Source organism: Dendrobates tinctorius, unplaced genomic scaffold, assembly GCF_039654945.1.
Source record: "Dendrobates tinctorius isolate UK_male_01 unplaced genomic scaffold, ASM3965494v1 ptg000071l, whole genome shotgun sequence".
NCBI classification, from domain to species: Eukaryota; Metazoa; Chordata; class Amphibia; order Anura; family Dendrobatidae; genus Dendrobates; species Dendrobates tinctorius.
Window position 1 is genome coordinate 5,339,614 of NW_027361739.1, and position 15,867 is coordinate 5,355,480.

General features: G+C 41.1%; 1 protein-coding gene across 1 annotated transcript in view; it reads right to left on the reverse strand.

Moving 5' to 3' along the window:
- The window catches only part of LOC141096014 (somatotropin), a 76,114-nt gene that overhangs the window by 15,147 nt on the left and 45,100 nt on the right, over positions 1 to 15,867 (reverse strand). Inside the window, exons 3-4 of the mRNA XM_073582354.1 lie at positions 12,913 to 13,203; positions 7,049 to 7,167 (exon numbers count right to left, since the gene is read on the reverse strand). Coding sequence (XP_073438455.1) covers positions 7,049 to 7,167; positions 12,913 to 13,203 — 410 coding nt within the window. The remainder of the gene's footprint in view (positions 1 to 7,048; positions 7,168 to 12,912; positions 13,204 to 15,867) is intronic.

A 15,867-nucleotide genomic window follows, 5' to 3' on the forward strand; every position in this document is an offset into this window, starting at 1 on the left:
ACGAAGACAAAACGGAATCTAGCGATACATCCCCTAACCCATCTCCATTAAAAAGCAAAGGAAAATACGAAGACTCTGAGTCCCACAAAGATAAAGGTCCACCAAGTCTACTCCCTCCTCTACATTCAGCCAGCTCAGGTCAATCGGGCCATGATGACCTAATAAAAAAATTCTCTCGCATGTTGGATGAGAGATTTGAATCCCATCGTAGGGAAGTGAGATCAGACATGGAGTCCTACTTCCAAAAATACTGCGAGAAAATCGACAGTATAGACAGACAACTGACAAAACATGAGGAGAGGATCAATAGACTCGAGCACAGGTCAACTATTTCCTTTGAAGAAGTGGACAGACTCACCTCAGAGATGAAGCACCTGCGTACTAAGATGGCGGATCTTGAGGACCGGAGCAGGCGAAATAATTTGAAGGTCAGAGGTATCCCGGAAGATGTACCTCAAGAACAACTGTTGGAGCACCTCAAAGCTATCTTTAAATCAGCCCTGCCAGACCTGTCTGACTTGGACCTGACGATAGATAGAATTCACCGTCTACCCAAACCTAACAAGATCCCGGCGGAATTGCCCAGAGATACCATTCTTAAAGTGCATTTTTTCAAAACTAAGGAACGGATCCTTAACTACTTAAAAGATAGAAAAACTTTTCCGGAACCACACGGAGCTCTAAAAGTATTCCCCGACTTCTCCAAAGAGACTTTGGAAGGCCGAAGAAAGTTCAGACCAGTGACTATGGCCCTCCGCGACAAGAGAGTCGACTACAAATGGGGATTTCCTCTACGACTGCTGATCTCACATCGGGGCAGGAATATACCAGTCTATACCGTCGAAGAAGGAATGGACTTTGTTAGGTCACTTGACAGAGACTGACCAGGCATCCGCTGGAAAAATGTCTTCTAATTAATAGAAGCCTCCGCTTCTCTGCAACCTAGGATTTTCCCTTTTTCCCGTCCACTTTCACTAACCCCCTCTTACTTTTCAGGTAGCTCTACGGACCTACTTGTGTCTATTTTACAGTTGACATATTTGTTGTTGTCTATTCTTTATATTCTATATTTTAGGTTCTAATTTTACAGGATCCAGAGTTCTCTCATTGGATTCTTCAATCAAAAACCCGTCATTGCTCCTGCAACACTCGTAGTTGGTATACTTATTACTGTTAATTACAATATTCAGTGCAATTTTTGCTTTTTAGGTTCAAGACTTGTAAGTTCTCTAGATCTTATCTTGTTATCCAGGTCAAATTTCCTTTACAGGTTCCAGTTATCTAACGGTTAAAATGACTTTTAAAATTGTGTCCTACAACGTGAGAGGACTAAATAGCCCCCAAAAGAGGCACGCTTTGTGGAGAGAATTAATCAAATCACAAGCGGACATCGCCTGTATTCAGGAGACTAAATTTTTGACAGGAAACCACCCCTACTTTCAACATCGCAGCTTTCCTCATATTTTTGAGGCCTGCAATTCTAGCAAACGAGCTGGAGTGGTTACCCTAGTCAAAAATATGGTTCCATTTGAGGTAATTGAAGATTTTGGTGATGCTAAAGTCAGGTATCACATCTTAATCTGCATTATTAACGGACAAACTAGCACTTTAGTTAACATATATGCACCGAATAGAGATCAGGCCAGATTCTTGACGAAAGTGATGAAAAAGGTAACCGAGGTGAGAAAAGGGACCCTCATACTTCTGGGCGACTTTAACACCACTCCAGATAGGACTATTGATTCCACTTCAGATTCCCGACCGGCCTCGAACGATCTGAATTGGTGGCTGGATAAGAATGAACTTTACAACACATTTCGATGTCTAAATTCATCCTCCAGAGAATACACACATTTTTCATCAGTCCACCAATCGGCCTCCAGGATTGATTTAATCTTATCCGACATCTTTTCCCTTAAAAAATTTAAAAAGGTCAGTATTGGAGATAGGACTATATCCGATCACTCCCCAGTCATTGGCGAATTCCTCTTTGGGCCGCCATTAAGAAACACCAGAATGTGGAAATGTAACTCTAACATCATACACGATCCCATCCATAAAGCAACAATCCAAAAAGCCATAGACGATTTTTTCCTTGAAAATACCCCGGAGGCTACCAATCCATCTAACAACTGGTGCGCCCATAAGGCCGTCATCAGGGGTATTTTAATCAATATTTCCTCCAAGATCAAAAGAGAAAATAGGGAAAAATTGGATAAACTTCACAAGTCCATATGTGAACAGGAGAAATACATATTAGACCACCCCTCATGTCCCTCTAATAAACAGGCAGAATTGGCAAAATTAAGACAAGACCTACGCAATTTACTTTATTCACCCTATGAAGCAGCCCTTAATTCCTCGAAGTATAAATTCTATTCCGCTTTAAACAAACCCACACGGTATATGGCAAATAAAATTAAAAGATTAAGGATCCACAACAGAATTAGTAAAATTTCATCCATGGAAGGCGATAAAATTCTTCACCATCCCCAGGATATAGTTAATGAGTTTTCCAAATATTATAGCAAACTTTATAATTTGAACACGGACCCCCTATCACCACCCCCAAAAGAACAGGACATCAAATCATACCTGACAAACATTAAACTACCATCTTTAACCAACGACGATATAGAATCTTTGTCTGCACCATTCACTACCCAGGAAGTCGAAGACACGATTAAACACCTCGACCTTCATAAGTCACCTGGGCCGGACGGCTATAATAATACATACTACAAAATCTTCAGTAAATCCCTTTCCCCACAGTTAACGAAACTCTTCAACCATGCCTCCGCAATAGGTTCCTTTCCGCCTGAGATGCTGGAGGCCTCCATTACCCTAATTCCCAAACAATCTGGTGACCCCCTATCTCCAAGTAACTACAGACCAATTTCCTTGCTCAATACAGACACAAAATTATTTTCAAAAATCCTAGCAAACAGGTTGAGTTATATACTTCCCAATTTGGTGGCGAACGACCAAATGGGTTTCGTAAAAGGCAGGCAACCAGCCGATGCTACAAGAAGAATACTGGACTCCGTCAAACTTACTAACTCCACCAGGTCCCCAACAGTTTTCATATCACTTGACGCCGAGAAGGCATTCGACCGCATTGACTGGTGTTTCCTGAAACATACCTTAATTAAATTTGGGTTCAACAACAATCTCCTTAAAACATTCATTGCACTATACAAAAACCCCACAGCTAAAGTTAACTACAATAATCACATCTCAGATACATTCGCTATCAATAACAGCACAAGACAAGGATGCCCCCTCTCACCACTATTATTCAACTTAGCGTTAGAACCATTATTGGAGTCCATAAGACAAAACTCAAAAATAACTGGCCTCTCTACCAACAGCCGCCAACATAAACTCAGCCTGTTTGCGGACGAAATAATCCTGACCCTTACAAACCCTGTATCATCAACTATGGAAACCCTCAAGGAACTAGAAACCTTTTCAGCCCTTTCAAATTTTAAAACCAATAACTCAAAATCTAACATACTACCTATCCATGTCAATCCCGAAGAAACTACTCGCCTAAAATCTTTTATTTAATTTAATTGGTGCAGGAAGGAACTACCGTATCTAGGTATTATAATCAATAAAGATTTAAACAAAACTGTTATTTCAAACATGAAAAAGTTGTCGGACTCGATTCAGAAGGACAACAATACCTTCAGAGATAGAGACCTGACCTGGTGGGGGAGGAACCTAGCGGTGAAATTGTTTACATTACCTAAAATTCTGTATATTCTCAGATGCATACCACTTCCTATCTCCACGGCATGCCTAACGGCCATTCAGTCGCAAATAAACAATATTATTTGGAACCACAAAAAACCAAGAACTGACACCAGAACATTATTCAAAAAGAAACTTCATGGTGGATTTAGTCTTCCGACTATCTCCGCTCATTATTATACTTTGTTAATTAAACAGAGTATACATTGGTTATCAGACACGAGTGTTCCCGCATGGCATGACCTGGAGGTAGACATCAACAAAGGTAATCATCTCAAATCTCTGGTTTTCAATGCCATTTCTAATCTGACTACAAATAACCACACTCACCCGATATTTCAGGCAATTTCCTTGGCCTGGTGTAAAATCTCTAGATTAGATGGCCGTAGCCAAAAAATGTCCACGCTGTATAGACTACCTTTAACCCATGTCTATACATTCTTGGGAAAAACTACACCCCCTCACTGGGCTGACATCAAAATAAATACAATAGGTGACATCTTCAATGGCCCCAACTACTTGTGTTTCAGTTTAATAAAGAATAACTTCAAAGTGCCTTCTTCTTTCTTCCATGAATATTTGTTACTAAGAGAACATATCAAATTATTCTTAAGTAATAAACCTAGATTTACAGAGGCGTCTCTAAAAATTTTGGTTAACCTGCATCACCAAATCTTCTGGGGACATAAATTTATTTATGATTGTTTCAACAAAGACTTGTCTCTTACAAAAAGCGCCCATATGCTCACTTGGGAGAAATCTCTCAACCTCACTACCTCTGCAGATGAATGGGAGGAAACATTTTCATTATCCAACCGGTCTACGATATCTATGCCTCTCCTGGAATCACACTTCAAGGTATACACCAGATGGTACTATACACCATCTAGACTAGCTCACATAGATGTCTCCAACTCCCCACTTTGTTGGAGAAAATGCAGCTGTAAGGGGGATTTATTACACATTTTCTGGAGCTGCCCTACTGTTGTTACCTTTTGGTCAGGAATTTCCTCTATAATCACCAAACTCTCTGGTTCACCATTTACCTTCACACCACAATTAGCCCTGCTCTCTCTGAATACCTCTGCCTTAGATAATTCTCTTCAACGAATTGTTAGCATTTTTGGCGACCATGCAAATATGTATATCGCCTTTCACTGGAAAAGTCATACTTTACCTGATGTTGACTTCATTGTCAAACTAATTACACAACACAGAGACCTCGAACTTAAGTTCGCTCTGTCCAACAATAGTTTCGGCCAATTCTACAGAAAGTGGCACAAATGGGATCAATCTTTCCCTCCATCACTTACCTGATTAGCATTTATATTTAATTATTCTTGGCCTCTGTATTATCTTATATTGGTCTTTATAATGTTAAGGTCAAAGTCATGTTCTATCATAGCACTGTTTGCGTCTATTCTGTATACCATAGTTTGTTGTTTACAATGCTATTTTTTCAAGGGCTGCGTCCCTTGCTTTACTTGGGTCAAATTGTTGCTGCTTTGCAAATTTATGTTTGTTGTTATGTTTACTGCCCTACCCTTACATCAACTCCCTCCCCCCCCCATCCCCTCTACCCCCCCCTCTATACCCTTGTTAAAAATAAAAATATTGGAAAAGAAAGCTTATAATGAAATGTATCTATAGAAAATAATCTGACGACCTAATCTATGTGAATAATTTGTCTGGAGACTAGGGAATAAGTAATCTTTTGTGAACATGTAATGTCTTATAATCTAGTATGTCACACTGGGTTGGTGTTTTTTTTTTTTATTAAATAAAATAATAAATACGTTTTTAAGGGACTACCTAATCTATTCTATTTCTTAACACTGTTTTTCGGTGATTCCATTGTATCTCCGTTCATACTGCACCCCCACACACGATACACCATTTGAAAGGTAACCTTGCTCCCTTCAGCAACAAAATAGCCAAACAAACCACACATCCACAATTTCATCACAAAATACAGTTTAAACATTAATTTTCATAAATCTGCAGAAAGACACAAAGACCTGCAGGTGGCACCTCAACCGGAAGACATTTTTGGCCTCTACTTATCAAAACTATTTATTGTATTACCAATCTACATATATAAATACCTGTCTGTGTTCATCAGCTCATGAAATACATTTACATTTGATCAGCTTGCTTTTTCTGAAATTGCCTGCGCCCCCGACAACCAATGTGTGAAAATTTCGCACGAGCCAAGCTAGTCTACCCATAGTAGTTTAAAGTGAATTTCCCATTGATAGCATATTTTCAGGACATCCCATAATGTTCTCCGGGACTCACAACGATCAACAAAATGAAGAGGAAGCACAGAAGTGTGCCACAACCTCCTTTTATTGTATAGATTAAAAGTTGGACTCAAACATGAATGTCTTATCCTAATCAATTTAAGTCCTAGGGAATCTCTTTAAGATATCACATATGGCCAAATTCACATGGCTGGACTCTGGCAACATTTTAGGATCCAAATAATGACATCAACACCTAGATAGTAGACATTCCACCTTACTGAACTTACCGTAGAATACCATACAGGTTCAATGTGGAGTAGAATTGAGTAGTGTCCATGTGATCACAGTACCAATCCTAAAATATATACCATACTGCATCGATTAGTATTTGTACGGGATATTGATTTGTTGTGCCTTTTGTTTCACGTGGCTTTGTAAAATAAACTCATGTGTGTACAATGAGGAGTAACAGTATTTCCAGGCATTACATGATGTATATCCTGCACTTTTCATCAATTTTCGCCTCTGCAGGCTCTATCTGTAATTTTCAGTTGTGCCTGAGCTAGTGGGTAGAGACTACCTACTGTGAGCTCTCTCACACAGAGTACACACAGACATGATAGATTCTTTTTCGTCTTTCTTTGTACCATACAGACAGAAACAAAAACGGCAGCAAGGAGGATACTATGCAGCGGTATTGAGCTGTGTTGCTGTGAATCCAACAAATCTGCAGCATAATTTGACTGCCTCTCAGTATGCTTAGTGCTCCTCACTCCATTCTCCATTGAGTATCATAGGATATGTAACCTGACACCTCACTGTGATGGCAGTATGTTTTGGCAGAGTTGAGCAGTTTTCTCAAAGTGGTTAGTGAGTGGAGGAGGCAGAGGGGATGGAAAAAGGCTCATAAGTGGAGAAAGAAGCAGAATTCTCTGATAAATTATATTAGAAATGTTCCTATGTTCGCCTATACTATTAATTTGTGAAAAGTTTGTTGAAATGAGTGACCATTTAACTATTCATATATGATTATCCACATTACTTACCATTTCTCGTAGCAGTGTGATAGGCACCACTACAAAGAGCACAATAAGGATTGTCTGAATCACTATGATTGCATCTTTCATTGTATTTCTTGTCTTTACAGTATCTGGTTTACCGCAACCTGAAAATAGAGAATCTTCATTTTAATGTTTAGTCTGTAACTTTGCCATATTTTGGCTTGCTGTTCTGCCATCCTGATAACAGGTATGTAATGTTACGGTGTGAGATGGCCACAAACCCAATACCATAATTTCACAGGACACTCCACTGACACTACAACGGGGCAGATCCACTGTAGCATTGTGGGCATCCGTGAAGAATCAAGGGATGCAGTGACTTATAGATGGGGGCCACAGAGGTTCTGGCTGAGAAATCTCCCACTGGTTATGGATGGCTGATCTAGATGGAAGGCACTGATCATGGATCCACAAATCATTGATCTTAGCACAGTGCATCAGGTGAAATTCTCTTCATTTATGATATTTGGATATATGAATGAAATCAGGCTGAGCTGCAATTCCAGACTCTGCCCATGTCTAAGAGTGGTGCTGTTTCTGAATCAGAAGCAGACACCAGTTTATCTGTACAGTGAAGAAGGATACGTGTGTGTTCATATTTGGTGAAGAAGCTCTATTACATTTTGGAGCCAGAGAAGGACACATTTGGGGCAAGGAAAACGTACAGGTTTTCTTGCAGAGTACAGAGCCGACTATCATGTGCCTTATTTACCTACCTACAACCGCCTACTAATAAGAGACTGAACTGAGAAGTTTCAGAATAAATTAGGAAATCGCTAGACCTTGAAGTGACATTTTCACCAACACTGATAATTTCAAGGCAGATGAACAATCCTGCAAAAAAAGTAGCCGAACATTTGGAGGGCAGTTTCCCAAACCACCATGTGTTGTGTACTTTGCTGGTACGAAGTGCAAAAATCTATGTTTTGGGACCCCCAACAACCGTAAAACAAAAGCGCCAGCAGAGTTTTATTAATTTTTCCTTATTATGAGTTACTATGCTCCTTCTTCTTTTGGTTTGGAGAATCTCTGGTACATGAACTGTTAATAGAAGGTCGGTTTTCTTCAGTGCTTATGTGCTGACATGTCTCAACTGAAGGAGCAGGTAGATGCATACCCTCCGTCAGGAACAATGGATCTGACAGGCACAGCTCTTCTACTTTCATTTCTCCCTTCTCACCAGATTTTCAGGAAACCCCCTCCCTCTAGATAGTCTTCTGGCTCTAGCTGCTGTGTGAAACCTGATACCACAGTTGGTCTGCAGAGCTTCAGGAAGGAAGATATAGCTTTGCTGGCTTCTCAGGCTCATTGGTCCCGAACACATCACACTTTATAAGGTTGGTATGTAATGTTTTTAGTCATTACTATTGTTTATTTAGCTTGTTTTATGAATGGATAGAGAAAGGTTTGTGGATATTTCATATAAATAAGGCAGATTTTCTTACAAATGAAAGTGTACTTCTCAGGAGTTTTGAAATTTGTGTATATCAAAGTTATTACTTTTATGTTGAGTAAATGGGTTTGTTTTGCACCTGATAATGTGTAGTCTCTTTTATTACATCCCTATGAAGGTCTCTGATCACTTTTAGATCACTGAAATTGAGAAAATTAGATATTCTAGGCATTTTTCTAGCCTGCGCTTGACAGGCACATTGTTCCATTACGAGTTAGTGCGAATATTGTTCCTGACGGAGGGTTAAAGGGGTTGTCATGGTGGGTGTGAAGTCTTCTGATTGGGACCCTATTCTAATAGCCAAAGCGCTCAGCTGCTGAAGAAAAGCAGCTATCACTCTGAATAACCCAACCATGTACTATATGGCTTCCATTCTTTCTAATGAGTCTCGTATAATACTACATTTTCCTGTATTGACCACTGCTGGAGAAATGTGTATTCTGTATCCATGCATTTCTACAGTGTCCCAAGAGCTGTTTTTCAACATGACAACACCAAGCTACATGTTCTTTTTCCTACTGTGAGCAGCCTGCATGGCCTAAATATCGACCATGGCTTAAATATGCTAACAAGGTGTGCAGCATGTTCGGGCGTCTCTTCTATCGACCATATCTGGAATGCTATTGGTCGGCAATTGCAAATGGAGCTGCCAGCAGCAGATCTTGATGATTTACCCAAGTGCATTCAGTGTGGCAAAACATTCCTCAGACAACCATTAATAATCTTATTGATAGCAGCCAAGGCGTGTAAGTGCGGGGATTTGTATATGTGGTACCCATACAAAATATGGAATAAATCAAAAAGTTTTGAAAATTCTGTTTTGACCTTTTCATAAATTTGCATATCAACACTATGATTTCCAGGTATTGCAATTTCAATATATATAAAAAAACACACATTTCCTCAATATTGAAATTGTAACACTAAGTACACGTACAGTAGGTGCAGAATATGTTGAAACCGAATCTTGCCCACATAATATACATGGTTAAAATATAGATTAGGTGTTTTTTTACTTTGTATGACTGCTGTGAAAAACAGGAAGCGGCCCTGATGTGTCAGCTTATAATGTGTGTGTTCATCACATCGATGGTATAGATAGTCAAAAGTGGCAGTATGAATACAATACACTGATACATGGTACTTTACTTTTGTATCCTATAGAATTAACGTATGAAAAAGATCATAAATACATGACGTTACTTACTGTACCTCGTACTGAGCCTGAACTACAGCCTTTATTATACTTCAGTGCTGCTCTTATATACTGGATGAATCACGGTGTGCATACATTGTGCATTATGCTACTTTTCTTGCGCTCGTCCTGAACTACAGCCTTTGTTATTCTTCAGAGCTGCATTCACTATTCTGTTGGTAGGATCGCTATATACATAAATTATACATTACATAACTAATTTTGTACTGATCCTGAATTACAGCCTTTATTAACCTTCAGATTTTTTTCTCGTTATTCTGCAGCTATTGTGTAGATACCGTATATTAGGCTGCATGCCCACAATGCGATTTTTAAGCGTTTTTGCTGCGATTTTCGGCGCAAAAACGTTTAAAAATCTTGTACATGACGCACCCCATGCATTCCTATGGCATTCCGCACATGCTGTGCTAATGCTGCGCTTTTTTCCGCGGCGGAATTGCATCGCGGAAAAAATCGCAGCATGATCATTCTTTTGTGCAGAATCGCAAAGAATTGCCGCGATTCCGCACCCATAGGAATGCATGAGAATCGCTTACTTCCCGCATGTGGTTATGCCCCATGCGGGAAGTTAAGCGTCTCATGTGCGGTTGGTACCCACGGTGTGGAGGAGAGGAGACTGTCCTCCAGGCCCTGGGTACCATACCCCTGTAAAAAAAAAAGAATAAAAAATCGGGGTATATTTACCTTCCGACGTCCCGCGCTGCCATCCCGGGCCACAGCGTTCCCAGTAATGCCTTGCGGCAAGGTCCTGTGATGACGTAGTCTCGCGTTACTCTAGCGGTCTCGCGAGATCGCTATAGTAACGCGAGACCAACGTCATCACAGGTCTCGCAAGGCATCGCTGGAACGCTGAGGCCCGGGATGGCAGCGCGGGACGTCGGAAGGTAAATATACCCCGATTTTTTATTTTTTTATCATTTTTAACATTTTATCTTTTACTATTGATGCCGCATAGGCGGCCTCAATAGTAAAAAGCTGCTCACACTTGTCAAACACTATGTTTGACGAGTGTGACCAACCTGTCAATCACTTTCCAAGCGATGCTTCAAATCGCTTGGAAAGTGCTTGAGAAAATCGTGGCAAAATCACGAACAGAATCGCGGTGAAATCGCGCGGAGAAAAACGCGCGATTTCTGGGAAGGAGTCCGGTTTTCATTGTGCGTTTTAAAACACTACGTGGGCCTGGTATGCACCTATTCACACTAGTCTGGATGTGCCAGTCAGTTTTTTGTCTGTTGTCCTATGGACAGGCTATCAGACCTCAGCTGTAGATCTCTGAAGTTCATCCAGAGTGATCATGGGCCTCTTGGCTGCATCTCTGATCAGTCTTCTCCATGTTTGAGATGAAAGTTTAGCGGGACGGCCGGGTCTTGGTAGATTTGAAGTGGTATGATACTCCTTCCATTTCAATATGATCACTTGCACAGTGCTCCTTGGGATGTTTAAAGTTTTGGAAATCATTCTGTATCCAAATCCGGCTTTAAACTTCTCCACAACAGTATCATGGACCTGCCTGTTGTGTTCCTTAGTCTTCATGATGCTCTCTGATTCAAACAGAACCCTGAGACTATCACAGAGCAGGTGCATTTATACGGAGACTTGATTACACAGAGGTGGATTATATTTATCATCATTAGGCTACTTTCAGACTGTCACATCCTCCACCAGTACTTACGTGCGCGACCCCATGCGCACCTCCCAGCTTGCACCCGCTCCACGGCGCGCCCCCGCTCCTGACATCCGGCCTCAGCGACGTCGGTCCCGCGCTCCTGTGCCCGACGCTCTGGCTAGTTCCTGTGACGCGGTGGCTCCGCCCCCAACATGGCTGCGCCCATCGGCTATTTCTTCCCGGCGTCTCCCCAGGTAAGACGCCGGTGTATCTTTGTGGTGTCGCTGTCCGTATGGTCAGCATTCACTACACCCCCAGGCCTCTCTCCCTTTCTTGTCTACCCTGCTTGTGCTTTCTATGTTGGCTGTTGTGCGCAGCTCCTCGCAATCTCCTGTTCCTGCCTCGCCTCTGGCTCCTTCTCTTCTGTCTCTGGTGTCCAACTGTGTACCGGCTGTCTATTGTTCTCCTAGTCCGTTGCCATTTCTTGTCCTAATCTCTATTGTTACCTCTCTCTTACAGTCCCCTGCTTCCTCCAGTCCTGAGTGCTCTACGTCCGTGTCCCTCTGCAGCTCCGTGTTCGCGGTCACCCCGCTCTGCCGCTCCTCTGATTCTCCACCGTAGTCTCCCTGGTGCTCACCCAGTCGCCCCTTTGGCTCCGGCTGTCACGGTTCCATCCCTTGTGGGCCTGGCAGGAAAGAAGCTGCGACAAAAATGCAGATTTAGGTGCATTTTTGGTGCGTTTTTTGTGTCTCTTTGCCCATGCTAATGTCCATGCTTTTCTGCAGAAAAAACGCTGCAAATAATAATGCCTGCGGTTTTGCTACGTTTTTGCAGCGTTTTTTCAACACCCATTCAAGCCAATGGGTGAAAAACGCTGCAAAAACGCTGAAAGAAGTGACATGCTCTATGTCCAAAAAACACAGCAAAGCACAAAATTCTGATGACAAAAAAAACAATGTGTGTGCACGAGATTTCTGAAATCTTATAGGGTTTGCTGGTACTGTAAAAAGCAGCTGAAAATTATCATAAAAAACACAGCAGAAACGCCCAGTGTGAACATACTCATACTTCAGAGCTGCACTCACTATTCTGCTGGTGGAGTCAGTGTGTATAAACATTACATGACGTATTCTGTACTGATCCTGAGTTGCATCCTGTATTATACTCCAGAGCTGCACTCACTATTCTGCTGGTGCAGTCACTGTGTACATACATTACATTACTTATCCTGTACTGATCAGGAGTTACCTCCTGCATTATACTCTAGAGCTGCGCTCACTATTCTGATGATGGAACCACTGTGCACATACATTACATGACTTATCCTGTGCTGATCCTGACTTATACTCTAGAGCTGCACTCACTATTCTGCTGGTAGAGTCACTGTATATATATATTCCACTTTTAATTCTGTACTGACTCTGAGCTAAATTTTATATTATGCTCCAGAGCCATATTCACAGTGCTGCTGACTGCTAGTATAGGTAATATATCAGAATTGTACCGAGTAGTTTCAGTATATAATATTGCCCACATAAGACTTTATGTTTACATTCATACTCCAGACTTACCCACTATCATCAGCTCCGTCCCACAGTGTGACTGCTTTATCTCACGACTTGTATTATATTTACAGAAGTAAACTCCGCTGTCTTTTCTTTGCACATTTGTTATGATCAAATTGTTGTCTTTAAATATAATGTGAGGATCTGGTTCTACATAGCTGATCAGGGAGCCATTTTGATGTCCACGAAACCAGGAGACAGTGCAGGTTGCAGGGAGTTTCAACGCACATCCACATTGCATACTGACAGTCCGACCTTTTCTCACAGCGAAGAAGCGAGGAGTCTGCATCACCATCCCTAGAACAGCAAAGTACAAAACCACTGAGGAACCCCTAAAAGTGCACATTGTATTAAAGGGCATCTGTCAATAGGATTAACCCTCCTAAGCCGTCATAGGATACCTTGATTTCTGTGATTTGATGATTTATACCTGAGAAATCCACTTTTTTCTTAATATGTAAATAAGCTGTTAAGATCTATAGGTCGGACACAGATCTCCCAGGAATCTGCCTCCAGAGATTATTTTAAATTAAAGGTGGCATTACCAGTGTGAGACATATAGATCAAGATAGCAGACTGTCAGTCATTACATATCTCATACTGGTTAAGCCCCATTTCAATAAAAATAAGCTCTGGAGGCAGATTCTTGTAGAGATCTATGTCCAGCCCATAGATCCTAGTAGCTCATTTACATGTTCAGAAAAACGTGGACATCTGAGGTATCAGACATCAGATCACAGATATCAAGGTATAATTTTCTTCAACTTTCCATGACCTGCCAGCCCATATAGACAGTTTAAGAATGTTGATCCTACTGACAGATTCCCTTTAAGGAAATAATTATATTCGGAGTGTTTTTAACTCATTTAGAAACTGATGGCAACAACAAATCTCAAAAAAGTCTGGAAAGGGTTCACAAAAGGCTATAAAAGTAAGTGGTACTAATGAAAACAGCTGGAGGGTCAATCATCAAGTAAGTCAAATGACTAAAAAGGGCAAGTTAGAGAGGCAGAGATGGTCAAAGGGTCACAAATCTGTGAACAACTTTGTCATTGTGGAACAATTTCAGAAAAATGCAAAGGCTTTGACTACCTTCTGCCACCATCTATAGTATGGTACATGATATTATGAAAACTTTCTTAGATTCTGGAGAAGTCCATGTGCCTACCCAGTACTATGGAACGGCAAGAATCCTGCCACATACAAGAACAGGAGCACATTCTTCTCCTAAAACTCCACCAATTGGTCTCACTTCCCAGATATTTACAGACTGTTGTAAAAGAAGAGAGGATGATGCACAATGGTGGACACGACCCTGTCCTAACTTTTGCGATGTGTTGCTGCCATCAATTTCAAAATCAATTTTTTCAAATGAAATTGAAAAATATTTAACTTTCAACTTCTGACCTGTGTTCAGTTCTGTTGTGAATAAAATATGGCGTTTATAGATTTCCAAATTATTGCATTCTTGTTTTCTTTACATTTTACAAAGCATCCCAACTCTTTTGAAATCCTGGTTGTAGATAGCTATGAGTGACACCAGTGACTAATACTGTTATGTATAAGAAACGTTCATTGTAGACATATCTCGTTGTTTTTCCATTTTAGTTAGATATCATCTAGTCCTTAAGATAACTCTGGGGAAACTTCTTCATTCAAATGACTATTCTCTTGAGAGATACTTGGAAAATATACAACAACATGTTTATTGCTCCTTGCCTTGTATTAGAATTAAAACCTCAAGTTGGAATTTACACATAAAGATGGTGCTTTATGTTTTAAGCCAAGAGTAGATACAAAAATAAGAAAGAATATATGCTCCACATTTGATTGCAGTCTAAGGCCGGTTTCACACATTCTGGTTTTGCGGTCGGACTGCGATACACAGATCAGCCATTGGTTTCCTGTCTCGAAGTATATATGCCTATATACCTATGCCTATCAGGCTGTTGAGTTCAAAGCATAAGACCCGCGGCAAGTCCATGCATCAAAGTCAGGTCTCTGACTGTGAAAAAACGTGTGAAACTAACTTAAGGGTGAATTCAGACGTCCATGTTTCATGATCCGCATACTCAAAGCCCGGACTGATCACAAATCTCTTTGTGTGCTAACAGCTTTAGACATGCCTATTCAGTTGTTAAATTGGGTCAAGATGGCGCGTTTTGATTTTTTTAGGCCTCCTTCACATGTCCATGTTTCATGTCTGTGTTTGGTCTATTTTTTAAGGACCGCAAATCCAGACACACACCCATTGCATTCAATGGTGGTCAACACGTCTGTTTTTTCACATAGACCGTTTGTCCACGTGAAAACCACACAGACGTATGTTTTTTTACCAGCAGCATGGACATAATGCATGCAGACTGATAACATACTGATGACATTGTACCGGCGCCTGGGAGAAACCGTACACTTTGTGCTGTTCTCAGGCGCTGGGTGCTGAAGGCAGCTCTTACCATTGTCGCCTGGTCTCCTTGAGATGTACACAACCAGGTGACGCTGATGAGGTTTGTATTTAGCACCTTGTTTGCACATCGTGTTGTGTATTAATAAATACATTTAAAAAAAAGTGGGGTCCCGCTTAATTTTCATAAGCGATACAGGGAAAGATGGCTGCTGTGAGCTGATGTTAATAATCTGGGAAAGGGGCCAATAGCCCTAAAGGCTCCCAGGCTATTAATAACAGCTCACTGTTGTTTGCCTAGCCTTTACTGGTTAGTTTACGGGGGCACTAGCAAAAACATGATGTAGGGTCCAGCAACAGCTAAACAGACAGCTGTGGGCTGATATTAATAACCTGGAAACCTTTAGGGCTAATGGCCCTTTTCCCAGAATAGTAACATCAGTCCCCAGTGGTCGGCTTTACCTCAACTGGTTATGAAGATTAAGGGGGATCCCATTGTAGACCCACTACCCTAAGGTGTAAAACTAGACTAAGGGGAAACAGGGAGAGGACAGGTG